General features: G+C 43.0%; 1 protein-coding gene across 17 annotated transcripts in view; it reads right to left on the reverse strand.

Annotated features, from left to right (window-relative positions):
- Positions 1–27597, reverse strand: part of NRXN3 (neurexin 3) — a 1702647-nt gene that overhangs the window by 1138515 nt on the left and 536535 nt on the right. For all 17 annotated transcript variants that reach the window (XR_014260952.1, XR_014260953.1, XM_082451199.1 and 14 more), the window contains 2 exons: positions 18331–18769; positions 7360–7743 (listed from right to left, as the gene is read on the reverse strand). Coding sequence is in view for 15 of the 17 variants with exons in the window: in XM_082451199.1 (XP_082307325.1) it covers positions 7360–7743; positions 18331–18769 (823 nt within the window). In the remaining 2 variants the exon portion in view is untranslated. The remainder of the gene's footprint in view (positions 1–7359; positions 7744–18330; positions 18770–27597) is intronic.

Genomic DNA, 27597 nt, shown 5'->3' on the forward strand with positions numbered 1-27597 from the left:
AAGCACCAATGGATAAGAAAAAATGGGGACATGTTTGTTGATGTTGATGAATTATGTATTTCTTGGGGGCCCTCTTTCTCTAATACATGTATTTACCCTTGAAAGGGGGTAAACAATGGACTGAAAAAGAGACAGTCTTTTAATGATCTTAAGAAATCCAAGGCTCTATTCATTAATCCAGCAATTAAAACTTTTAAGTCATGGACCTGAAGTATTGCCAGTATATCAAGGTATTCGTATTCTTAGATGAATGAATCAGAGAGGTGACAACTTCACTGCAGTGCTGATATGACTAAACTGAGCCTCCTAACCCAGACAGCACTGCAGACCACAAGGAACAAGGACTAGCATCCCTGCCCTGCCCTTCACTCACCTCTACCCCTCTACTCAGGATAAGGGAAGCCACTGCCAAGCTGATGACATTTGAGAATCACAGAGCTTTATAATTGGATGGGCCCTGAGAGAGCATGAAACCCAATTGCCTCATTTTATTTTTGCAGAACAGAGAGGCCAGAGGATCCAAGTAAGAATCTCAAGGTCACATATCTAAATAAAGGGCCTGGATGTTCCCAGGGGAATAGGAGCAGAGCCTCAATGGCACTGGAACAAGGGAAAGCAACAAGCATTTTTATATTTGACCCTGGAAGCCAGGGTTTCTTTTGTTCCCACACCAGTGAGTCAGTCTGAGCAGACCCCAGCAGATCCAGAACTGGTTATAAAGTGGTATATCATGTTGGACATATTTTGCTTTCTAATTGTTATCTCATTCTTTCCTATGATATTCCTGGATCATTGCCCTTGGTAGATTGCATTACAATTTGCAGATTATTAGACTGTGAGCTCAAGAATTGAAACTATGTCTTCTACAAATTTGTATCCTCACAACTTAGCTCACCAAGCTTGGTACAGAGAAAAGGTATGGAAATGTGAATGTTGACGTTAATTCCAAAGAAGTATCATAGCTTCATTTCCTGCAGTTTGAGGGACCAAAAGCCACTGAAACTAAAGCTACTTAAGAATGTGTTGAATATTTAAATATTTTAATAATCTCACTTCAATACTCTGAGGAAGGCGCAAAATGAATTTGAGCTTTTCATAACATATGACATGCTACCTAGTTTTCCAAAGAAGAGATCGACGTAGGTTGACCTAGGATGACAGTAGTGCAGAGGGAGAGAAGTGGACAGATGCAGGATGGATTCAGATGAGGAGACGACAGGAACTTGCTGAGACAGACTGAATGAGATGGGAGAAGAAAAATCGAGGAAAATGCCAAGGACAATGGTGATGCCATTTACTGAGATGGGAAAAACTAAAAGTAAAAAAAAAAGAAAAGAAAAAAAAAGTCTAAGGCAGGGAGGAGGCACTGAAGATTTCTATTTTTCAATGTTATGATTAAGATATCTATCAGATATCCAAATGAAGATGTCAAGCAGACAACTGGATATAGAAATCTGGGGTTCCAGAGAGAGTTCGAGGCTAAAGAGACTGATTTGGGAATCACTGACATATAGATAACCTTTGACACCATGGCAGTGGATGAGGGCACAAAGGGCAATGTGCAGACCAGGAGGAGACCCAGGACAGAGGACTGGGACCCTTCCTCCAACATTTAATAACCTCGTAGTATGTGTATAGCACAGTGCTGGAGACTGTGGGAAAACAAAAACACCTAATGCACTGTTTTTCCTTCAGTGACCTTATAATCCAACCCCTTTCATATATAAGAGGAGGAAAGGCTACTCAATGTAATAGAAAGTACAGTGGATTAGGCGTCAGGATCCATGAATTTTAACCATTCTACAGCTGCTCCAAGTTAAAGTGACATTAACTTCTCAGGGCTTCCAATTCCTCCCTTGCTGGAATAAGGATTAGGTACAGGTAACATCAACTGAATCTGCCAGGCCTGCTATGTCCTGATGCCCTGATTTCCATGTGGCATCCAAATGACGCACTCTAGCCTCCTCTAAAGTCAGTGTCTCACCCTCCCCAGCAGGATGTACTGCTGCCCCAGGAGCACACAGCAGCCATCAGAGGGGCTGGCTGAAAGCGAAGTCCCCGAGCAGCTGCTGCCTGCGAGCCTTTCCTGCTGGAACAGGGTCATTTGAGAGAACTCGTAATATCTGCATTCTTGGTTTTCAGCTGGTGTTTATGTCAGATGAATGGAATCCCGGGGACCAGTGAGAAGAGCAGATTTACCCTCTCTATCACGTTTTCTTAGTTCTACAATTTAATATTCTCAAAGGCATCCAATTTCCATGACCCCAGGAAATATTTCTGTTTATCACACACAAGTAGTCCATGTGGCTGGGCATCTGTAACAGGACATGGCCTTTTGGATCAGGGTGCCCCAAGCTTAGCCATGAAAGAACACGAAGAAAATGGTTCAGTAAGGTTATATATTTCCATGTTAGGTGATCCTTCGCATCTATTCTAGGTGACTGCCCGCCTGGACAGAGGTGACTGTAGAAGAATAGGCAGATGAACTAAACTGGGCCAGTCAGGTTCTCTTTTTGGAAAATGTAAACCGTGACTGGAAAACTCCAGAACCTGTAGGTCAAGAGAGACGCATCACTTCGATCACAGTGGCTTGGGATCCCCAGAGTTGTTCTGCTTCCCTTTTCAAGATGTAGTTCGTCAGATCGTCATTTGATCAATAACTCTCTAGGTAATCATGCAATACGTCTTCTTCCTTTACTCTGTTAGCCATTGTCAATTCTGTAGCTTGCAACCAAGAGAACCTTACCTAGTAAGTATCAGTGTCCCCATTTTACAGATAAGGAAACTGAGACTTGGATGAAATAAAAAATTTGTTGTATATTACCTAGCTACTGACAGAACCAACTCAGGAACCAAGGTCCATCTGACTAAAATTCATGCCATTAACCACTAGGCCATCCTGACTCTAAGAGCTATAGTATAGGTTATTTTTGTCACAGGGATGAACCTGTGCTGAGTCCTATTTTATTTCTTGCTAAACAAATGATGGCATACATTCAGGAAAAGCCATCTAGGGAAGGGGATAGAATCTGCAGTGGCCTCAAATTGAAGCTCGATGGTCCACAAATAAATTAAATCCACAGCCTTGCCTATTGACACTTGGTCCCCACTAATTGAACTAAGCAGTCTGGCTACACTGACAAGGAGAAGATACCTCTGTTGTCCCAAGTCAACTGATCATATCATCTTAGATAAGACAGAATGTTTCCTCTACACAATAGGATTTTAAAAATGGCAGGCAATCTTCCAGCAGAGTAAAGCATTTCAACCAAACAAGGCATGAAGTAGCTAAGCAGACCTTAGCTTTTTAGGTCATGGAGATGTCTCCCACATCAATATGATTAACAAATAACAAACCAGAACAGCTACAGTTGAACAACTGGAATGGGTGGATCTATCTACATCTCCTTAGAACAGTATCAGATCATGGTGAAAAAAAAATCTAAATACAACATCAAGCCAACTGTTATATGTCAAAATTTAGAGTTGCTCATCTTCATAGGCAGTAGAAGCACTCTTGTGAGGGTACAAGCGAGAGACATCCATTTTTACTATCAGAGAAAGACACTCATGCAAATCAACCTTAGTCTCATGTACTCATATATTTCCTAGTTCCCTTGCCTTATTCCTTTGTCTTTGGCTGACACCTTTAATCTGGGAGTTGTACCTTAGACAGATGTGCTTGCTCACTTTGCTTGGGTTCTTGGGCTATTTTGATCCAGTGTCTGACCTGAGCCATCCCTGACTCTGCTTTGTCTCTTAATACCAGTTTTCAGCAACCCACTTATGCTTTCTCCATTTTATAGAAACAAGTGCCTCTTTCAAACACTACCATTCCTGTTGTGGGGCTAGTGATACCAAGGGATGGACACTATTATGAAGCCCAAGTATAGGACACAGTTGGGGCTAGATGGGACACACTGCCTTAGGAATTGTCTTAGTCTTATCACATTTGGTACAAATGATCAATTCTAGGCTTAGGGTTAATGCTTCTAGAAAAAAATTAGAGAATGGTAAATTGAGTGAACTTGTTGATGGTGTTATGGTGGGTGGCGCAGCATTCCTTGACAAAGGGGATCACGCTCTTGCATAAAGAACGTTAATGCTCTTCCTTTACCACTCTTCAGAAGTGCCTATAATGCATACTGAGGGTCAGAGGTAGAGAGAGGCCATAGTTTTATTATTAATAGCAGACCAGAAAATCTAAGAAACCTCAGGTCCCCTTTTCCCAACCATCACTCACCCATGTAGGCATGGCCTCTCCCATCTGCCTACCCTGCTATTCCCCTAAAACATCAGGCATGACATCTACCAAGCATTAGCACAGTTCCCACCTTTCCTTGTCCAGTAGGACTATACACCCCTTGATCAAAACCAGAAGCTGTGTCGGGTTTTGGGTTTCTTTGCATTGCCAGCATCTAATACAGTGCCTGGAACAAATTAGGGTTTCAATAAATGTCTGCTGCATGTATGAAAAATGAACAAAAGTCAAAAGCATCTCCACTGACGAATCAGTTTCAATAAAGAAAAACAGCGTCATAGGGAAACGATTTTCTTTGCCAGCAAAGTAGAGTCCTATCATTTTTACACTCCACTGATTCATTCTGAACATGGTGTCGGGAACAATACAGGGCCAAAAAACAATTAGTGGGGGAACAAAACAATCAGTTGAACCATCTGGGATTTGAGCGACATGTAGATTAAACGTCTTAAATTTGCCAGGCTCCTTCTCATTTGGCCACAATGGATGATTCTTGGCTGCACTGTACCAGGAATAATTGTCCCTCATATATCCCCAATCAGCTGCCTTTTAATGACTAGTCAGAAGTGACAACATAAAAGGTGCAGTGACTTTCACTGTACTTGGCAAATCTTGGACCAACTCCCATTGATTTGCCCTTGGAACAGCTGATCTCAGGGACACCTTGCTCAGCTGTCTCCAGTCACTGCTGCTTGTCTTCAGTAACCACAAGGCCCTTGAGTTGGAAAGATACCCAGGAGAAAGAAGTGAGATGTCTGAAGGGACCTTCAGTTCTTAAACTACCTTCCTAGACAGTGGATGAGCCACAATTTCCTGGCTTATACCAAAATGGTCTCATGCATCCCAGAGGTTGAATGACTTTTCTATCTCCCCAAACCAGCAACCAGGATAGTCTACCCTAAAAAGAGATTTGGAAAGAGTTCAGGAGCTTGACAGACTGGCCAGCCAAATGAGACCCACTTCTGTTCCGGATGGCCGCCTCCCCGTCTTAGCTCATGTTCTGGGGTGGCTGCTTTGAAAATTCAGTGAATCTGAATTTCACTTCTATGAGCCCCAAAAAAGCTCCTTTTCCTTTACTCCAATATCTTGTGTCCTCCTTTTGGTCCAGCTGTAGGGAAGGTTTGCAGTTCTCTTGAAATATACTTTAACTAGCAATATGGTTGACCTCACAAAAATGACTCCTTGAAAATCCTTGACTGGTTATCCAAGCATGTTCCAGGATCCCTCCTTATCACCAGACTTCTGATACCTGGACAATTCTGGCCACTGGTAGTCTTTAAGGATGAGACCCTGCATCTCCCTCTCCTCAGGAAAGTCTTCACTAAATTTCCACGTCCCCCTAGTGGTCCAGCCCATGCTGCTGCCTTGTATCATTTTATTACTGCTTCTTATATAGATGTGTCCACTCCTCAGCTAAAGAAATGATAAGCTTCTGTAGACACAAACTATCTCTACTACAGACACAGTATCCTCAAAGCCCTAGAACTAGGCCCTCAGCAAAACTTGATAACTATGTAAATTATCCTTTCATACAAAATAGAGACTGACAACTCATGGGCAGCCAGCCAGATTCTGTGTGCTTGGCATATAAAACAATTAACCAAGCTGCAATCTGGATGTGGCTTATAGACTAGGATCTCCTTGTCTTGATGTCGTCTCTTTGCTTACCTTTATCTCTGCCCTTTACCCAAACTGTAAATTCAGTGCAAGTGTAAGGTCCTAAAGCGGTAGAGAGGAAGGGGCTTCCCCCAGCATCCTGGCCTGTTGTAAAGGGTCAGCCTCCACTCTTTGTCCCCCAACTCTTCAGCCACCTCTCACACCCTTCCCCCCACCTCACTACACACTCCATTCTGTTATGGACTTTGTTTGGTTCCTCAACTGTGCCATGGTCTCTTTTTATTTTTTTTTAGAGGAGATTGTTTTTAAGATTTTTTTTTCCTTGATGTGGACCATTTTTAAAGTCTTTATTGAATTTGTTACAATATTGCTTCTGTTGCTTATGTTTCGGTTTTTTGGCTGCGAGGCATGTGGGATCTGAGCTCCCCAACCAGGGATCGAACCCGCATCCCCTGCATTGGAAGGCGAAGTCTCAACCACTGGACCGCCAGGAAAGTCCCGGTGTGCCATGGTCTCTTACCTCTTGGCACACGTTGCCCTCATGTAAAAGACACCCAGCTTCCTCCCACCTCGTTGCCAAGCTAACTCTTACTTACATTTCAAGTCTCAACCTATATATTTCTTTCTTGAAGAAGCTTTCTATGAACCTCTACAGTATGTTGGGTCCCCTTACAAAGGCCTCCCAAACTTCTCTGTGCTTTTCCTTTAATGATGTTGATGACAATAATTATGACTGTAACAATCGCTAACATTTACTAAATGCTTTCCATAGTCCAGAAACCTACTGACTCACTTAATCATCATTAATATCCTGTGAGGTAGGTACCTAATTATCTCCATTTTGCAAATGAGGAAATAAAGTCTCAAAGATCTTGAGAAAGTTTGTATCGCTCCATGAGGGCCACATCTCTCACCCAGTCTGGCCCCAGAATTCATGTTCTTAACCAACACATAACACTGCTTCTTATAAAACTCAACATGTCTGTGATTATTTAACAGCTAAGTATTCCACTAGGCAGCAAGCTCCATAGAACAGGGCTGGGGCTATTTTGTTCAATAGTGTATTTCTAAAGCCTAATCCAAGAGCTAGCATGTAGAAAGCATCAAAAAGCATGAGTTAAATGAACAAATGAAACAGCCGGTTGGTGAGCCCACCCAGAATCCCAAAAGAATTCACCTTCTCAAATAGATGTCTAACACTTAATCAAGAAAGTATCATGATCATGGTAATATTTACTCTAAAGTTTCCCTCTCTGCAACCCAACCCTAGCCAAACAAATCCAAGCATCCGGAACTAGAAAGGGTATGATCTGGAAAGCAGTGAACCCAAGAAATTTCTTCTCCAGAAGAAAGCAAGCACAGGGAGGACCAAAGGGAGCGCCTGTAGTAGCAAAGGAAGCACAGGCAGGTCTATCCAGGGACACAGCTGCAGCACGTCACCCCCACTCAGACCCAGTGTGCCACTATGAGGGCCTACTCACCCCTCTCGCAGGTTCGTCCCCAGTAGCCGGTGCCTGTGCAGTCGCAGATGAAGCGGTTCCAGCCATCTTTGCACACGGCGTTGTTCTTGCAGGGGTAGCTGTCACACTGCTTAGCGCTCATCCGTGAGCAGGAGGACTTGACGCCCGCAGCATTCTGCATCTCTGCCAGCTGCCGGATGTTCTTGCTGCGCCCGTCAATGAACAGGTCACGGATGCAGCCCACGTAGCCATAGTTGAGCATGGCGGTCCAGAGCTCAGTGGGGAGGATGAGGCCAGCACGGTTCTCCGGAAGCCCGCCCAGGTACATGTCCCCCTCCAGGTCCAGGATCTCGCTCTCCCCACTAGCGGTGAACGGCGTGCGCCTGCTGTTCACTGATATGGTACCTGGGATGGGAGGACAGAAACAGAGTGAGCTAACAGCCCTCTTGGCATCACAGGTGAGGCTACCAGTTGATGAACCAAACGAAAGGAGCCTAGCAGGTGAGACGGGAGACCACTGTTGCCTGGCCAGGAAGGAACAATGTAAGCAAGGGAACAAAATGCCGCAAAATGGTAAAAAGGACAATGTACGCCATTTGGTTCCAATCCTTGCCAGCTAAGACAGCCGGGCCCAGAGGAGGACCCAGGACAATCTCAGTGGCCTAGCACCTAGTATGATTATCTTTTTTTCTACCTGAAAGTCTTGGCTGACAGGGTGCACATCATACAGGTTGACAGCAGCGCAGCCCCTGCCTGTGTTTAAATCCCAGCTCCGCCACGTACTAGCTGGATAACCTTGAAGAAGTGACTTCTCTTTCCTGGTCCTCAACTTCCTTACCTGTAAAATGGGAAGAGAACTGTCCCCACCTCACAGGTTGGTGTGATAAGTAAATGAGCTCATACAGGTAAGATGCTTCTTACTCGGTACCTGGGACAGAGGCTGTAGGTCCTGCCTGAGTCTTCATCACTGGCTCACCATCACCAGAAGGATGGAACCTGCTCTTCTCTCTCTCTCTCTCCATGAGCTGATACCCTCTGTACTGGCCTTAGCTACCAGCCCTGCCAGGGCATATTTTCAACACACATTGCCTTTGATAAATTTTAACTGGAACGTGTTTCTTCCTTTTTTTTTTTTTTTTCTTGACTACAGATCTAATATATTTTTTTAATGTTTTTAACACCTTTACTGGAGTATAATTGCTTTACAATGTTGTGTTAGTTTCTGCTGTACAACAAAGTGAATCAGCTATATGTATACATATATCCCCATGTCCCCTCCCTCTTGCATCTCCCTCCCATCTTCCCTATCCCACCACTCTAAGTGGTCACAAAGCACAGAGCGGATCTCCCTGTGCTATGCAGCTGCTTCCCACTAGCTATCTATTTTACATTTGGTAGTGTATATATGTCCATGCCACTCTCTCACTTTGTCCCAGCTTACCCTTCCCCTCCCCGTGTCCTCAAGTCCATTCTCTCCATCTGCGTCTTTATTCCTGTCCTGCCCCTAGGTTCTTCAGAACCATTTCTTTTTTAGATTCCATATATATGTGTTAGCATACGGTATTTGTTTTTCTCTTTCTGACTTACTTCACTCTGTATGACAGACTCTAGCTCCATCAACCTCACTACAAATAACTCAATTTTACTACTTTTTATGTCTGAGTAATATTCCATTGTACATATGGGTCACATCTTCTTTACCCATTCATCTGTCAATGGACATTTAGGTTGCTTCCATGTCCTGGCTATTGTAAATAGAGCTGCAATGAACATTGTGGTACATGACTCTTCTTAAATTATGGTTTTCTCAGGGTATATGCCCAGTAGTGGGATTGCTGGGTCATATGGTAGTTCTATTTTTAGTTTTTAAAGCAACCTCCATAATGTTTTCCATAGTGGCTGTATCAATTTACATTCCCACCAACAGTGCAAGAGGGTTCCCTTTTCTCCACACCCTCTCCAGCATTTATTGTTTGTAGATTTTTTGATGATGGCCATTCTGACTGGTGTGAGGTGATACCTCACTACAGTTTTGATTTGCATTTCTCTAATGATTAGTGATATTGAGCATCCTTTCATGTGTTTGTTGGCAATCTGTATATCTTCTTTGGAGTAATGTCTATTTAGGTCTTCTGCCCATTTTTGGATTGGGTTGTTTGATTTTTGATATTGAGCTGCATGAGCTGCTTGTAAATTTTGGAGATTAATCCTTTGTCAGTTGCTTCATTTGCAAATATTTTCTCCCATTCTGAGGGCTGTCTTTTCGTCTTGTTTATGGTTTTCTTCGTTGTGCAAAAGCTTTTAAGTTTCATTGGGTCCCATTTGTTTATTTTTGTTTTAATTTCCATTTCTCCAGAAGGTGGGTCAAAAAGGATCTTGCTGTGATTTATGTCATAGAGTGTTCTGCCTATGTTTTCCTCTAAGAGTTTTATAGTGTCTGGCCTTACATTTAGGTCTCCAGTCCATTTTCAGTTTATTTTTGTATATGGTGTTAGGGAGTGTTCTAATTTCATTCTTTTACATGTAGCTGTGCAGTTTTCTCAGCACCACTTATTGAAGAGGTTGTCTTTTCTCCACTGTATATTCTTGCCACCTTTAACAAAGATAAGGTGACCACAGGTGCGTGGGTTTATCTCTGGGCTTTCTATCCTGTTCCATTGATCTGTATTTCTATTTTTGTGCCACTACTGAACTTTCTTGATTACTATAGCTTTGTAGTTTAGTCTGAAGTCAGGGAGTCTGATTCCTCCAGCTCCGTTTTTCTTTCTCAAGATTTCTTTGGCTATTCGGGGTCTTTTGTGTTTCCATACAAATTGTGAAATTATTTGGTTATAGTTCTGTGAAAAATGCCATTGGTAGTCTGATAGGGATTGCATTGAATCTGGAGATTGCTTTGGGTAGTATAGTCATTTTCACAATGTTGATTATTCCAATCCAAGAACATGGTATATCTCTCCATCTGTTTGTATTGTCTTTAATTTCTTTCACAGTGTCTTATAGTCTTCTGAGTACAGGTCTTTTGTCTCCTTAGGTAGGTTTATTCCTAGGTATTTTATTCTTTTTGTTGCAATGGTAAATGGGAGTGTTTCCTTAATTTCTCTTTCAGATTTTTCATCATTAGTGTATAGGAATGCAAGAGATTTCTGTGCATTAATTTTGTATCCTGCTACTTTACCAAATTCATTGATTACCTCTAGTAGTTTTCTAGTGGCATCTTTAGGATTCTCTGTGTATTTAGTATCATGTCATCTGCAAACAGTGACAGTTTTACTTCTTCTTTTCCCATTTGGATTCCTTTTATTTCTTTTTCTTCTCTGATTGCTGTGGCTAAAACTTCCAAAAATATGTTGAATAATAGTGGTGAGAGTGGGTAACCTTGTCTTGTTCCTGATCTTAGAGGAAATGGTTTCAGTTTTTTACCATTGAGAACGATGTTGGCTGTGGGTCTGTCATATATGGCCTTTATTATGTTGAGGTAGGTTCCCTCTATGCCTACGTTCTGGAGAGTTTTTATCATAAATGGCTGTTGAATTTTGTCGAAAGATTTTTCTCCATCTATTGAGATGATCATATGGTTTTTATCCTTCAGTTTGTTAATGAGATTGATTTGTGTATATTGAAGAATCCTTGCATTCCTGGGATAAACCCCACTTGATCATGGTGTATCACCCTTTTAATGTGCTGTTGGATTCTGTCTGCTAGTATTTTGTTAAGGATTTTTGCATCTATGTTCATCAGTGATATTGGCCTGTAGTTTTCTTTCTTTGTGACATCTCTGGCTGGTTTTGGTGTCAGGGTGATGGTGGCTTCATAGAATGAGCTTGGGAGTGTTCCTCCCTCTGCTATATTTTGGAAGAGTCTGAGAAGGATAGGTGTTACCTCTTCTCTAAATGTTTGATAGAATTTGCCTGTGAAGCCATCTGGTCCTGGGTTTCTGTTTGTTGGAAGATTTTTAATCACAGTTTCAATTTCAGTGCTTGTGATTGGTCTGTTTATATATTCTATTTCTTCCTGGTTCAGTCTCAGAAGGCTGTGCTTTTCTAAGAATTTGTCCATTTCTTCCAGGTTGTCCATTTTTTTGGCATCTATTTGCTTGTAGTAATCTCTCATGATGCTTTGTATTTCTGCAGTGTCAGTTGTTACTTCTCCTTTTTCATTTCTAATTCTGTTGAGTCTTCTCCCTTTTTTTCCTGATGAGTCTGGTTAATGGTTTATCAATTTTGTTTATCTTCTCAAAGAACCAGCTTTTAGTTTTATTGATCTTTGCTATTGTTTTCTTCATTTCTTTTTCATTTATTTCTGATCTGATCTTTTTGATTTCTTTCCTTCTGCTAACTTTGGGGTTTTTTTGTTCTTCTTTCTCTAATTGCTTTAGGTGTAAGGTTAGGTTGTTTATTTGAGATGTTTCTTGTTTCTTGAAGTAGGATTGTATTGCTATAAACTTCCCTCTTAGAACTGCTTTTTCTGCATCCCATAGGTTTTGGGTTGCCATGTTTTCACTGTCATTTGTTTCTATGTATTTTTTGATTTCCTCTTTGATTTCTTCAGTGATCTCTTGGTTATTTAGTAGCATATTGTTTAGCCTCCATGTGTTTGTATTTTTTTACAGTTTTCTTTTTCCTGTAATTGATATCTAGTCTCATAGCGTTGTGCTCAGAAAAGATACTTGATATGATTTCTATTTTCTTAAATTTACCAAGGCTTGATTTCTGACCCAAGATATGATCTATCCTGGAGAATGTTCCATGAGCACTTGAGAAGAAAATGTACTCTTTTGTTTTTGGAAGGACTGTCCTATGAATATCAATTAAGTCCATCCTGTTTAATGTGTACTTTAAAGCTTGTGTTTCCCTATTTATTTTCATTTTGGATGATCTGTCCATTGGTGAAAGTGGGGTGTTAAATCCCCCACTATTATTGTGTTACTGTCGATTTCCCCTTTTATGGCTGTTAGCATTTGCCTTGTGTATTGAGGTGCTCCTATGTTGGGTGCATAAATATTTACAATTGTTATATCTTCTTCTCGAATTGATCCCTTGATCATTATGTAGCGTCCTTATTTGTCTCATGTAATAGTCTTTATTTTAAAGTCTATTTTGTCTGATATGAGAATTGCTACTCCAGCTTTCTTTTGATTTCCATTTGCATGGAATATCTTTTTCCATCCCCTCACTTTCAGTCTGTAAGTGTCCCTAGGTCTGAAGTGGATCTCTTGTAGACAGCATATATATGGGTCTTGTCTTTGTATCCATTCAGTCAGCCTGTGTCTTTTGGTTGGAGCATTTAATCCATTTACATTTAAGGTAATTATCGATATGTATGTTCCTGTTAGCATTTTCTTAATTGTTTTGGGTTTGCTATTGTAGGTCTTTTCCTTCTCTCGTGTTCCTGCCTAGAGAAGTTCCTTTAGCATTTGTTGTAAAGCTGGTTTGGTGGTGCTGAATTCTCTTAGCTTTTGCTTGTCTGTAAAGGTTTTCATTTCTCCGTCGAATCAGAATGAGATCCTTGCTGGGTAGAGTAATCTTGGTTGTAGGTTTTTCCCTTTCATTACTTTAAATATGTCCCACCACTCCCTTCCCTTCCGGCTTGCAGATTTTCTGCTGAAAGATCAGCTGTTAACCTTATGGGGATTCCCTTGTATGTTATTTGTTGTTTTTCCCTTGGTGCTATTAATATTTTTTGTTTGTATTTAATTTTTGATAGTGTGATTAGTATGTGTCTTGGTGTGTTTCTCCTCGGATTTATCCTGTATGGGACTCTCTGCGCTTCCTGGACTTGATTGACTATTTCCTTTCCCATGTTAGGGAAGTTTTCAACTATAATCTCTTCAAATATTTTCTCAGACCCTTTCTTTCTCTCTTCTTCTTCTGGGACCCCTACAATTCAAGTGTTGGTGCATTTAATGTTGTCCCAGAGGTCTCTAAGACTGTCCTCAATTCTTTTCATTCTTTTTTCTTTATTCTGCTGTGGCAGTTCTTTCCACTATTTTATCTTCCAGGTCACTTATCCATTCTTCTGCCTCAATTATTCTGTTACTGATTCCTTCTAGAGATTTTAAAATTTCATTTATTGTGTTGTTCATCACTGTTTATTTGCTCTTTAGTTCTAGGTCCTTGTTAAACATTTCTTGTATTTTCTCCATTCTATTTCCAAGATTTTGGATCATCTTTACTATCATTACTCTGAATTCTTTTTCAGGTAGACTCCCTATTTCTTCTTCATTTGTTTGGTCTGGTGGGTTTTTATCTTGCTCCTTCATCTGCTGCATATTTCTCTGTTTTCTCATTTTGTTTAACTTACTGTGTTTGGGGTCGCCTTTTCACAGGCTGCACGTTCGTAGTTCCCACTGTTTTCGGTGTCTGCCCCCAGTGGGGGAGGTTGGTTCAGTGGCTTGGGTAGGCTTCTTGGGGGAGGGGACTGGTGCCTGTGTTCTGGGGGGTGGGGCTGGAACTTGTCTTTCTGGTGGACAGGGCCACATCTGGTGGTGTGTTTTGGGGTGCCTGTGAACTTAGTATGACTTTAGGCAGCCTCTCTGCTAATGGGTGGGGTTGTGTTCCTGTCTTGCTAGTTGTTTAGCATGGGGCATCTGGCACTGGAGCTTGCTAGCCATTGGGTCGAGCTGGGTCTTAGTGTTGAGACGGAGGTCTCTGGGAGAGCTCTCGCCAATTGATATTACGTGGGGCCTGGAGGTCTCTGGTGGACCAATGTCCTGAACTCGCCCTCCCACCTCAGAGGTTCAGGCCTTACACCAGGCTGGAGCACCAAGACCCTGTCAGCTACAAGGCTCAGAAGAAAAGGGAGAAGAAAGGAAAGAAAAAAAAACAATAAATTTTAAAAAATTATTAAAATAAAAACATAATAATAAAAACAAAGGGAAAAAAAGGAAAGAAAAAAAGGAGAGCTACCAAACCAATAAACAAATCCACCAATGATAAGAAGCGCTAAAAACTATACTAAGATAAACATAAAAATCAGTAACAAATCAGTCACAGACAGCAAACCCCAAGTCTACATTTGCTCCCAAAGTCCACCGCCTCAATTTTGGGATGATTCATTGTCTATTCAGATATTCCACAGATGCAGGGTACATCAAGTTGATTGTGGAGATTTAATCCGCTGCTCCTGAGGCTGCACAGAGAAATTTCCCTTTCTCTTCTTTGTTTGCACAGCTCCTGGGCTTCAGCTTTGGTTGTGGCCCCACCTCTGCATGTAGATTGCCCTCAGGCATCTGTTCCCTGCCCAGACAGGAGGGGGTTAAAGCAGAGGCTGATTAGGGGGCTATGGCTCACTGAGGCCCGGGGGAGGGAGGGGTATGGTTGTTATACTTGGAATGTGGGGCGAGCCTGCAGTGGCAGAGGCCAGCATGACATTGCAACAGCCTGAGGCACGCCGTGTGTTCTCCCGGGGAAGTTGTCCCTGGATCACAGGGCCCTGGCAGTGGCGTGTTGTACAGGCTCCTGGGGGGTTGTGGATAGTGACCTGTGCTTGCACACAGGCTCCTTGATGGCTACAGCAGCAGCATTAGTGTTTCATGCCTGTCTCTGGTGTCCACGCTGATAGCCGTGGCTCACACCCATCTCTGGAGCTTGTTTAGGTGGTGCTCTGCCTTCTTTTCGGAAGTCTGAGGTCTTCTACCAGCATTCAGTAGGTGTTCTGTAGGAGTTGTTCCACATGTAGATGTATTTCTGATGTATTTGTGGGGAGGAAGGTGATCTCCACATCTTACTCCTCCGTTATCTTCGGAACATGTTTCTTTATGTACTCACGTAACAAACATGTATTGAACACCTGTTCTGTCTCTAGTATAGTTCTAGACACATACATGAACTTGACAGGTGTGCCTCCTCTCGTGGAGCTGATGTTCCACAGCAGAGGAACAGAAAATAAACAAATCACCCAATAAACAGAAATTGGAAAATGACGAGTGGGAGGAAGAGAGTAAAATGGGTGCTACTGCAGCCCACAGGTTCAACTTTAAACTGTACGGTCGATAAAGGCTTCTCTCAGCAGGTGAGAGGTAAGCTGAAACCAGGATGTTGAGAAAGATCCAACCATGCCAAGTCCCAGGGGGAGAATATGCCCGGCACAGGGAATGGCACCTACAAAGGCCCTGGGACAGGCAGGAGTGTGGTTAGGGTACAGGAGGCCAGAGGAAGTCAACAAGAGATGAGATCAGAGCTAGACCAGGCACATGAAATCACAGAAGATATAACCCTGGAGCCTGACCTGGGAACTTGGGAACAGGGATTCTAGTCTTTCTGACCCTGTACCAGTCACTGAACCCCTCAATTTCCTCCACAGCTCAGTTTCCTAAACTGTTAAATCAGAGTGATATCTAAACTTCATGCCAGAAATTTTGTATTCTTAAAGTGCTTTATTGGTACCAAGATAAGTGGGCCATCCATCAGCCAGCTTTCACTTATGTGAGTCTCAATTCCCTCAGCTATGACAGGGGACAGTCTGAAGGGCCTAGAAGATCAAATGAGATCAAGAAAGTGACGTACACTCTAAATCACAAAGTCAACTCAGGGGCAGAAGCGTAGAAAGAGCATGCGGGGTCGCTGGAGGGTTCAGCTGGGCATGCTTCCCCCTACTCTTCCCTGGAAGTTTTCTCCTGGAGAAATCTGCTTTGCCTTTTTGCTTTTCAATCTTTCAAAAACCTACGTAACAAGAAAAATGTCCCAGCCACCATTTTTAGTACTTTCTGTGCTTTTCTGGACTCAATCCTCAAAACAATCCTGTGAGGTAGGCATTCGTATTTCCCCTATTTCACAAATGAGGAAGTTGAGGCTTGGGTACTTTTCTTCTCTCTTGCAGTTTTGTTTTCTTTACCCACCACATGTCTACAGAGTTAATCTGGTCACCAACTAACAGGAAGGAGCATCTATTGCCAAGTAAGAATGGTACCTGAACTGATTTAAATAGTGGACCCTTAAAATACATCCTGAGGAAAATTCATCCTCTGAGTGTGGGACCACAACTGTTTTAAGAATCAGTCCCTCAGCTGGGGAATGAAGATGAAAGTTTCCTGAGATCACCTCTCAGTCATATTCTTCAGGATGAGCAGGGAAGGAGGTACCACAATTAGATACACTTGTGTTTTTATAACTAGTCATTTTCATACAGGTCTGCAAGAACATACCAGAAAATATCCTCATGAAGAAATGAAGTTTAGTATATCATATTAAAATTTTGTTATGTTGCTTTTACATGACAACTATTTGTTTACTCAGTAAATTTTTATAGGCTTTGATCAAATTTATCAGTATTTCAAAGTATTAGCCAATGCCATAGCACCCAGGTATAAAATTTAAGGCTTCTGTAATCCAAACTTATTTGTCAAAAAATGGGTCTACTGATGGTTCTAACAAAACAAAATAACTGCCCTACTTGAAAAAGCAATTAGTGTTGAGAATATCAGTAACAGACATGTGGCGGTTTTACATGTTCTAGCCTGCCTGTGACACAGATAGGTGACATTTAAGCTGTGCCAAAGTCTAGGTTAGTCAATCATGAAACCCATCAACCATGTCCGAACTCCAGAGACCCAAAAATGCATAGTCTTAAAAACCAACAGGAGTGTGTCCCTTATAATTCTGAGACAGTTTCTAGCTCTCTGCCCCTGCTGACATTTTTTAATGGATAAACTTCAAAAGATTTGGCCTCAGAAATTATTTTTTGTGTATTTTTCTCTTAAAAAAGAATAAAATGTTCATTCTTGCCCAACAAGCACATTTAATTTGAAGCCTCTTGGTTCTGATCAAATTTCAGGCAATTGATAAGGCATCCTGCTGGGCAATAAACCATCCAGGTCTGCAATCTGCCACCTGTCTGCCCTCTGCACGGAACCCAACCAGCTCCTTGCCTAAGGGCAACATTGCTCATCTCCGCCACCCCTCTAGCTCTGGAATTATGCAGAAAAGCCATCCCCGCAAGCTCAGCCATTAGTGGCTACAGCCTTTTAGGGGAACCTATTGCTTTCTATTGTTGGCCAAACGCAAAAATGTCTAAAAGGAAGACATTTTTGTGTTTACCAGGAGAGTAAATCCTTAAAAATATGGAAATTATAGCCAAGACCATTATTGAGTACGATACTACCTAAATGGAGAATCAGGAAATAAGTGTGAAATTCAAATGCTCTAATTACTACTCTGGGTGAAATGCCCTTTCTGATGGCACAGAATGTGACCTTCATTGCCACATGTCCACAGAAAGTGAGGCAGACTGTTCAGGCATTCAAAAGCCTCAGACTCTCTGTTTGTGTTTCCTTCCACCCCGCCCCCCTTTGTTACTATTCCAGAGTGGCTAGGTACTGCCTGGGGCTAGCTTGTTTGGTCTGCGGCTGCAGAAACAAACAAAGCCATTTAAACCCAATGTAAAAGGTTAAGAAGAGGCAGGGAGAGTTAGTAAGGTCTGAGCGAAGAGTGAAATATAGGCTTTCACACCAAAGGAAGGCTTTAAATTGAACATGACTTTAGGAAAAATCAATTTGCCTTTTCCTTTCTTGTCATAATTTTTCCCTGCAATATGACTCTTGCCAATTATTGACAGGTGTATCACTGCATAAACTCTTGCACAGTGCAGCTTATCCTACAGAGTAATCACATAATGCAGCATCTGTGATGTCACAATTGGTTTCCATGGTGATGGAAAAAGGAGAATAAAGAGGGAAAAAAAACCATCACACAAGTGACATGACAGTCACTTTGGTAGCAGTGGAAATGCTTCTTGTAAAACCATCCTTAGCCCCAGGGTCTCGGAGCTATCACTGAGACCATCGTGCAGTGAGTGACAGGGGCGATGAGGAGAAGAATGCCAGCCATCGATGAGACAGGTGTCTGGTTCAGAAACATAATCTTACATAATCATATAACAAGCATTAAGGAGGACAGCAAAAGAATCAACAAGCAAACAAGTCAAAAACTAAAATAAAAAATATACGGAAGCAGAAGCTTTCCCCTAGTCTCAGTCACACACCCTGCTTCTTCCTACCTGATCTGCCATCTCGCTGAATGTCCACATGGTACCATTCCCCATCGTTGGCTTTCTTCTGAGTGGCTTTCACTTTAATGGTGCCTGAGCCCATGTCAAGCAGTAGGTACAGGTTGCCATCGAGGAGTTCCACAGCAAAGAAGTCCACCTTGGTGTTCTTCTGGCTCCGAGCATCCTTCCTCTCTTGGGGCTTGCCGTGAGTGAAGAGGATCAGGCCGTTGGGCTCAGTGGTGCGAAAGTCAAAGGAGATAGAGCCCATGCGTTTGGTGTTCCATTTGGGCAAGCTGATGTAAGCCTCCGGGGTCTCAAAGTTGATGGGGTCCAGTGTGGCCACATTCTCACACTTGAATACAACCTCACCGTAGATTTTCATCTTGGTGTCCCCAATTCTGGCCAAGCGAGACAGCTCCAGACGGATGTCATTATTCTTATAAACAACCTGTCAAAAGCCAAACAAGTGCCACATGAATCAATCTTGCAAACAGTAACCATCCATCGCTCACTGGGCTCCCAGGAAAAAGGCCCAAAACGAAGCTTCAGGACACAACAGTCTGAAACAATGAGAAACACAAGACACGGCACTTGAAAAAGCATCTGCACAGACCTCTGACGTGCCCACAAGCCCTGAATAAGCCCCTATATTTCCATTATATTCCTTTTGTCTGTTTCCTTCTGGCCAATTTTTTGCATTGTCAGAAAGTTAAACAATATAAGCTTGCAAGTAAAAACCAAAAGAGACTGAGTTGCACAGACACAAATACTTACCTACAGAGATATTTACTGAAATGTCCTCAGTAAGGACCAGAAACAACCTAAATGACCAGCAGTAACAGACTGGACATCTTTAAAATGGAACATTATGCAGCCCTAATAAACAAGGTAGTGCTCCCAGTTTTGACATAGATACTCTGAGTAACATTAAGTGAAATTAGTAAGGAACAGGACAGCGTGCATTATGCTATCATTGTGCAAGGAGTGTGTGTGTTGAGAAGTGTGTGTTACATGTATATATGCTTGTAAATGCATAAAACATTTTTGGAAGGAAACACAAGAAACTATAAAATTGTCACTGGGGAGAGGATTTGTGGGATTAGTATTCAGGAGTGGAGGGAGACTTACTTTTCACTCTACCCTGTTGTATTGTTTTTCTTTTTAAAGAAGATGATTGAGTGTTAAGCACTGGTGGAGAAGGAAATCTATATTTTTTTGCACAATTGCATATGTCCTCTATATACACACAGTGAGAGAATGAAACACCCTAAAAATTTTTTAAAAACCTATTATGACTTTCTAAACCCGGTATAATCTATATAAAAGCAGGGATTAATCTTGTTCCCCAAGATCAGAATTTCAAAACGGTTTTGCTGTTATTAGAACTGAATTTTGATGCAGTACCCTTGGATAGGTCTTGGTCCTCTGATCTCTATGCAATGTCACATCCATACTATAATAATAAACAAGCAAAAACAGAAGGCAAAGGGGCTAGCATTTGAGTATTGGTTATGCAAACCACGTTGCTAGGTCCTTCACATTGTCTTATTCAAATTCTAGATGAGGACCCCCATTTAGGTTCAAATCCCACATCCACTACTTCTAAGCCGTGTGAACTTCAAAGTTATTTAACTTACTTGGGTCTGCTTCCTCCTCTGAAAATGTGAATATAGGACTAGACTATTTCTTAAGGATGAAATGAGTTAATACATGTAAAGCACTTAGAAATGGCACATGGTATGGGCATAAAAATCTCAGCTATTTGGGGGTGGCTGTCGTGGCTGTTAACTCATTTTATCCCTTCCACAGGGAAGGCTGTCTTATCCTCTCCATTTTCAATAAAGCAACAAGACTTAAGAGCTAAAGTCCTACATTCCATCTCAGTGATAAAAAGTTAATTGGATGAGTCATTCCAGTATATACCATTTAATCCCTAACATCCAGCTGTAGAACTGCTTCCCTTCTCTCCAACACCAGGAGAGAAGCAAGCAGAGATATCTGCCTTTTAAATATCTAACTAACAACAAAGAATTGAAAATGTCTCACCTACTAGATGACCTTCACCATGGGTGTAACCATAGTCAACAACACTGAAAATAATAACAGTGCTAATATTTACTGAGCATCTACTACCAGGCACTGTGCTAAGGATCTGAAGCCTAGCATCCCATTAGATCCTGACAACACCCATTTGAGATACCTACCGTCATTCCCCCATTTTACAGATGCAGAAACAGACATGGAGAGTAGTTAAGGAACCAGCCCATGGTCACACGGCCGGTAAGTGGCAGAGCAGGACTTGAACCGAGAGAGTTAGGCTCCGGAGTCCATGTGCTTTACCACTTGTGGACACTCAGAACAACAACAGTTACTACCAGCACCCATGAAGCTCATCTTTAATAATATATAGAAAATCATACATATTCATCTTCCCAATTCAAAAGCTAAATTTCTCATCTTAGCTCTACTGGACTGACCATGTACAAAGGGGAAAAACTGCAAGATCCTTAGGCAAACACTCAAGTGACTAAACGAGAAAACAAACGATAGAAGTTTAATGACGCAGCTTCTCCTTTCTAATTCCCACTCCCCAACATGTGAGATCTCTCTGTCAAAACCAAACTTCAACTTTCTCTGAATCTGGGTTAAATGCCTACGACCAGAGCTCTTGTAAAGGTTAATTATTAATGTAGAACAATAGCTCATCCCAAAGGGACAGACTAAGGCTTGGCTTCATTGAACTATAAGTGAAGAAAGAGCTCAAACATCCCTACAGGAGGCAAAAGGATAAAAAGAAAAAAGGCTAAAAGGATGCAGTGTCCTATGAGGAGGAACTCTTCTGTGAAATGGGTATATGACCAAGACTGGGACACACAGTGAATAACTAGAATGCAGATTTCTGGAGAGACAGACAAGAGAATCCGGGCCAGAAACTGCCAGACAAAGACTTCTCTCAGAAGCTATTTGAAAATGAGCTCTCTATCTACTCCACGGCCCTGAAATTACTTGTCTGTTTATACGCAGTTTCCACACCTTTCCCACTGATGGTTGAGTAACCTCTTTGAGTCCCATTTTATTTATTTCCAAAGGCAGGAGACTCAATACCTATTCTAGAAGCTGCTCCCTTCCTCACCCCCCAAGGCAGTTATCAAGATTAAATGGGATATTATACATGGTAGAACATAGAAAATCCTCAATGGTACACAAACCTAGGAACAAGCAAGAGTATACCTTGGTTTCCAGCAGTATTGGGGTACTGCTGGAAACGGACAGGGGCCTGGACTGATGCTCTTCTGAGGACCTCCTACCAATAAGAAAGGGACAGGGGGGCAGGGGTCTTGTAGCCCAGTGATACTCAGTTGAGAAATTCCATGGCTGGCATCTTCACCTTCCCCCCTACCCCACTGCCCAGTGCAAGACCACGGCATGGCCATGAAGAAGTGTAGTAGTACTTTGGGCAGAGCGTCGTGGCAAGAAACCCTGCTGGACCCCCTTACAAGGCAAATTAGTATCTGGTATAGTATTTTCTATAAATTCAGACTTTCATCTAAATGAACGCCCCCCACCCCCACCCCCGATGACTGAACTAGGAAGAGATGTGGCAGCAAGTGACAGAAAGCAGCCTTGGCTGACAATGGCCCCAACAAGGAGCAATTAAAGACAGAGTGGTAACAGCTCCGCACGGGAGATGGCACACAACCTGGGAGGCACAGAGGCAGAGTCACAGAGAGTGACAAGCAGGTCTGACCACCCCAACCTTGGGCTTATAAAGCTGCTGTTTGGACTTGCAGCTCATGCTTAGAAGGCCAGATAGTAAAATAGCTGGGGACAGAGTCTCAGGGTTAAGACAGACCCTCTGGGAACAATTCTTGTATGTTTCCCTAATCTTTGATACAGAGGCACACAGGAACAATACCAGGAGTAAGGCAAGCCATGACAACACGAACAATACAATGAAAACAGCTACCACCTATTGAGAGCCTACTGTGTGCCAGACACTTAATAAAAACTCGAATGTATATCATCCAAATTAAGGAAGTGAAATAGGTAGCATTAGCATCATTTTGCAGAAAAGAAGCTCAGAGGTGATAGGTACTTGCCCAAGATCATATAGCCCCTTGAGGGCATAACCAGGACTTGAACCCAGATCTCTCTGACTGCATGGGGGCAAGGCCATCCTCCAGAGGTGGCAATTTCTAAGCTCTCCGGTAGCACATGCCTACACACAAAGCAGAAACCTCTTAAGTCAGGCACATAAAACACACCCAGCTCCATGCAGAGGTGCTAAGCCCTTCATACCTGGTCTCTCCTCTCTATCGAATCCCTACTCCTCCCCACTCCAAGGCAACTTGGAGGCCTCTGTGTGAACTCAGTATTAGAACTTCTACATACTTGCTCACCTTGTAGGTTTCCCAGCCTACAGTGCCTTCCTCTGGTCTCCAGCCTCTAATGGTGCCCTTTCACCAGGATCTACATCCAAACCTATTCCAGGCCCTCTCTGACGACTCTGGTTGTTACTGATGCCCACCATTTGATAAACTTAGAATTCTTACATTGCCTGCCTATGATGAAGCTGTCTGCCTTACTGGCCAAACCACTAAGCCTGATTGGAAAAGGAGAGGCTGTTCTAATCTACAAGATGCGTTTTTTCATGTTAAACTCTTCCATGGTGCTCGAGGCATATGGCAGGTCCATGAGAGTGAATCTAAGGGGTAGAGACAGTCCCAGTTCACAGGAGTATTTTTCTCCCTCTTCCATCTTATCCCAGGACACCCTGTTCTCAGCTTTCTGAGAAAGTTATGTCCACAAATTCTGCTGTAAATGCCACCTTCCTATGCACTTCAGCAAGGGATCCAGAAGGAATGGGGGAGTGTGTGTGCCCCGCAGCGTCCAGATGGCCTCTTGGTACTGTTTCTCCTGTCCAGGAAGAGAAGGTTTACCACCTGGCCTTTCCTTTCTCTTGTTTTTAAAGCACATTTAATCCTCTATGTGTCTACACAAAGGGCAATTTCAATAAAAACCACCAGATCGGCTTATGGGACCATGATTTATAGGCCTGTGACTTGATGTCTGAGCACCTGATCCAGGTCAGTGGAGGATATCTGAAGTCAGGACACTGGGGGACATTCTCTGGAGTATCTAGGCCAGACAAAACAGAACGGTGGCAAAAAGCCAGTGTCAGGGGGCCTTGATGTGGAACAGTGTTGACAACAAATCCCAATAAAGCCTGTCAACTTTACACCTATGTGTGCAGCAGTTTACATACAACAAGCAAAAGACAAAGATTTGTTCCCCACCCCAACTTAATCCTTCGACAATAGATAATAACAAAATGAGCTTATTCTCTTCAGCTTACAGGATGGTGCAGCTTCTAGATAAACTGGGGGGGGGGGGGGGAGTGGCTAATCTTCTTACCAAGTGACATTCCTACTCAGGGTAAATAAATAAGAAGCCCTGTGAAAGAACCTTGCTTCTGGGGTTGCCACAGAATCACACATCCTACTTTCTCTCCACCACTTCCCCTCCGTCCTTCAGGCAACTGATGACTCTGGTTGGCTGTGATTTTCTTTCCTGTGAATTATCTGCTCCACTCATTTGTCACTCAAAACACTCAACCTTGTTATCTTTGAATAAGCACAGGTCTTATCTTTTAAGCAAACCTCAAACACCTTATTAGCAAAAAATACACATTACAGCTTTTAAAATCTGAAACAGCACCTAGTTGTACAGGTGCTTAATAAATGCTCGTATCTTCATTAAATTAGATGTTGGGCTCAAGTGGCAGCACAGGGTAGTGGTTAAGATCACGGACTTCACAGCCGCCCTAAGTGGGGTCTGAGTCCTGTTCCACCCTTTGGACAACAGTTAAGGTGCCGCAGCCTCAGGTTCTTCACCTGTAGACTATAGGTAACAAGTCTCACTTCACAGGGTTTTAAGAAATAAATGAGATAATATGATCATATATAAAAGTACTTTAGCAGTTTCTGGCACTTCATAAGCATTCAATAAATGGTAGTTTTCACTACTAATTTTGTTATTCTCTTTGAGAAGCCATAACTAGATCACCAGACAGGATAGCCTGGCATGGAGTCATTAGAATGGAAAGATTGCCTCGGAGGCTAAGTTCTAAGCCAGCTGTCAGCTCAAGAGACTAGTGACAGACTCTGGATTTAACAAATTCTGAAGTTAAAATAAGAATTAAAAATTATATAATTGCCTAATGTGGCATTTATAATATGTGAAAATGCCTAATGGTAGCTATTCCGTCTCTCACACACACAGCGTGCACTTGCACAGATTTAGGATTCATTAGCATTAACACCATTATCTATCACAGTGTTCCACTGACCAAATTCCAACAGTGAAGTTCAAGCACAAATGGGGCAGCAGATGGTCCTCCTAGCTTCCAAAGTCAGAAGAAGCTAATATTTGGCATGGCTGGGGCCACATCTACATCTCTGGTCTTTCTAACAGGGATCAGTAAACTAACTGCCTGATGAGCTACAGCTGACATCCAACCTGGGGCCCAGAGTCCCCACTGCTGCAGAGCAGGGACACCACCCTTTTCATGCTTTATATTCTGTTCACAGTGGTCAGGATCTGCCAAAGATAAAAACTAAGCACCAGAAATACAAAATGGGAATTGAGTTTCAGACTTGCAAGGCAGGAGCCAAAAAAGGTCTAAGTTCTAGGGTTCAAAATAAAAGCCAAAAAGACTCCAGATAAAGTTGAAACCAGTAGTAGAAATGTTGGCAATTAATTAAATTTTAAAAAGGCTGTGTGATCCAACACTCTGTGGGTCAAACAAAACATATCTGAAAGCTGGATATCACCAAAGACTACCAGTTTATAGTTTCTGATCTATGGTTTAATTTGTAAGAGAGTGGTAGGCAAAGATAAAAGGGACAGAAAGCAAGCTGGAGTAGTAGGAACAATCCAGACAAACTTAAGAACTGAAGTTGAACCAGCCAAGTCCTCAGTCCCTTCCTCATTTAAAAAAAAATAAAGCCATCCGTCACCTGGCCATGCAAGCAGTCCAGAGAGAGAGAGCACCTGAGCACGCATTATGGACCAGCCAGTTACTCTAACCTCATAAACCCAGGGCAATGGGTGCCAGCCCAAGAGCCTCACTAATGATGCAAGTCATTATCACTTACACTCAAGACCTCAAGACTTAGACAAACATTGATTTTGATGGATTCTTTGTGAGAAAGCAATGATCAGGTAAGTTTGTGCTCAACTACAGACAGAAACACTAAGAAGTTTAAGACTTCCAAGCTTTGGCATCATGAAGGTCTCAATTTTATTCTTCTCAAGAAGAACTTTCTTAGGACTTTTATTCAGCTAAAAAGGCTGATTAGGAACATATGTCTATGTATCCTGTAGAAAAAATTTTCAGCCAATCCAATTTGTGGGGTATTTAGGATACTGTCAAGGTTCAGTCTGTCACAGGAGATAAGATGTGCCAGTTCAGGCTTCATCTTCCTCAAAGAGCCTGCTAAGCTTTTCCTAAATTAATGAACCACACACTTGGCATAACCAGAATCAGGCAAAGAAATAAGACATGAATGTGTGTGTACAGGATATAGTTCTCCAAGACTGGCCTTAACGAATACTGAAAAAGTTTCCAGATAATTTAGAGAAGTTTTCCAGGTGACCCTTTTAGCCACACCTAGATAGAAAACTCTCCCACCTCTTAGAACCATATGGACAAATACATTTCTCTACTCTTCCTTCCTAGAAGATGGAATTCATTGTGAATTGATGTAATTCTATTCTACTCCCTTTCTCATTAAACCCAGATGAAGCCTCAGAATTCTCAAGGTAGTGCTCTATGAAGTTACCACCAGTCCCAGAGCTGGAACTTGAGGTGAATCTTAACTCCACTCTGGTTATCCTCTAACACAAAAGCCAACTTAATGTAAATTAAGAATATCAGGAGACCTTCAAGATGGTGGAAGAGTAAGACTTGGAGATCACCTTCCTCCCTAAAAATACATCAGAAATACACCTACATGTGGAACAACTCCTACAGAACACGTGCTGAAAGCTGGCAGAAGACCTCAGACCTCCCAAAAGGCAAGAAACTCCCCACGTACCTGGGTAGGGCAAAAGAAAAAAAAAAAACAGACAAAAGAATAGGGACAGGACCTGCACCTCTGGGAAGGAGCTGTGAAGGAGGAAAGGTTTCCACACACTAGGAAGCCCCTTCACTGGTGGAGATGGGGGGTGGCGGGGGGGAAGCTTCAGAGCCACGGAGGAGAGCGCAGCCACAGTGGTGCGGAGGGCAAAGCGGACAGATTCCCGCACGGAGGATCGGTGCCGGCCAGCACTCACCAGCCCGAGAGGCTTGTCTGCTCACCCGCCGGGGCGGGCGGGGGCTGGGAGCTGAGGCTCGGCCTTCGGAGGTCGGATCCCAGGGAGAGGACTGGGGTTGGCTGCGTGAAGACAGCCTGAAGGGGGCTAGTGCGCCACAGCTAGCCAGGAACGAGTACAGGAAAAGATCTGGACCTGCCTAAGAGGCAAGAGACCATTGTTTCGGGGTGCGTGAGGAGAAGGGATTCAGAGTGCTGCCTAAATGAGCTCCAGAGACGGGTGCGAGCCGCGGCTATCAGTACGGACCCCAGAGGCGGGCAGGAGACGCTAAGGCTGCTGCTGCCGCCACCAAGAAGCCTGTGTGCGAGCACAGGTCACCCTCCACACTGCCCCTCCCGGGAGCCTGTGCAGCCCGCTACTGCCAGGGTCCCGTGATCCAGGGATAACTTCCCCGGGAGAACGCATGGCGCGCCTCAGGCTGCTGCAACGTCATGCCGGCCTCTGCCGCCGCAGGCTCGTCCCGCATCCGTACCCCTCCCTCCCCGCGGCCTGAGTGAGCCAGAGCCCCGAATCATCTGCTCCTTTAACCCCATCCAGTCTGAGCAGGAACAGATGCCCTCAGGTGACCTACACGCAGAGGCGGGTCCAAATCCAAAGCTGAACCCCGGGAGCTGTGCGAACAAAGAATAGAAAGGGAAATCTCTCCCAGCAGCTTTAGGAGTAGCGGATTAAATCTCCACAATCAACTTGATGTATGCTGCATCTCTGGAATACCTGAATAGACAACGAGTCATCCCAAAATTGAGGCGGTGGACTTTGGGAGCAACGATATATATATTTTTTTCCTTTTTCTCTTTTTCCGTGTAGCTGACAGGGTCTTGGTGCTCTAGCTGGGTGTCAGTCTTGTGCCTCTGAGGTGGGAAGCCAAGTTCAGGACATTGCTCAACCAGAGACCTCCCG

Source organism: Balaenoptera physalus (genome assembly GCF_965194825.1).
Source record: "Balaenoptera physalus genome assembly, chromosome: 2".
Taxonomy (NCBI): domain Eukaryota; kingdom Metazoa; phylum Chordata; class Mammalia; order Artiodactyla; family Balaenopteridae; genus Balaenoptera; species Balaenoptera physalus.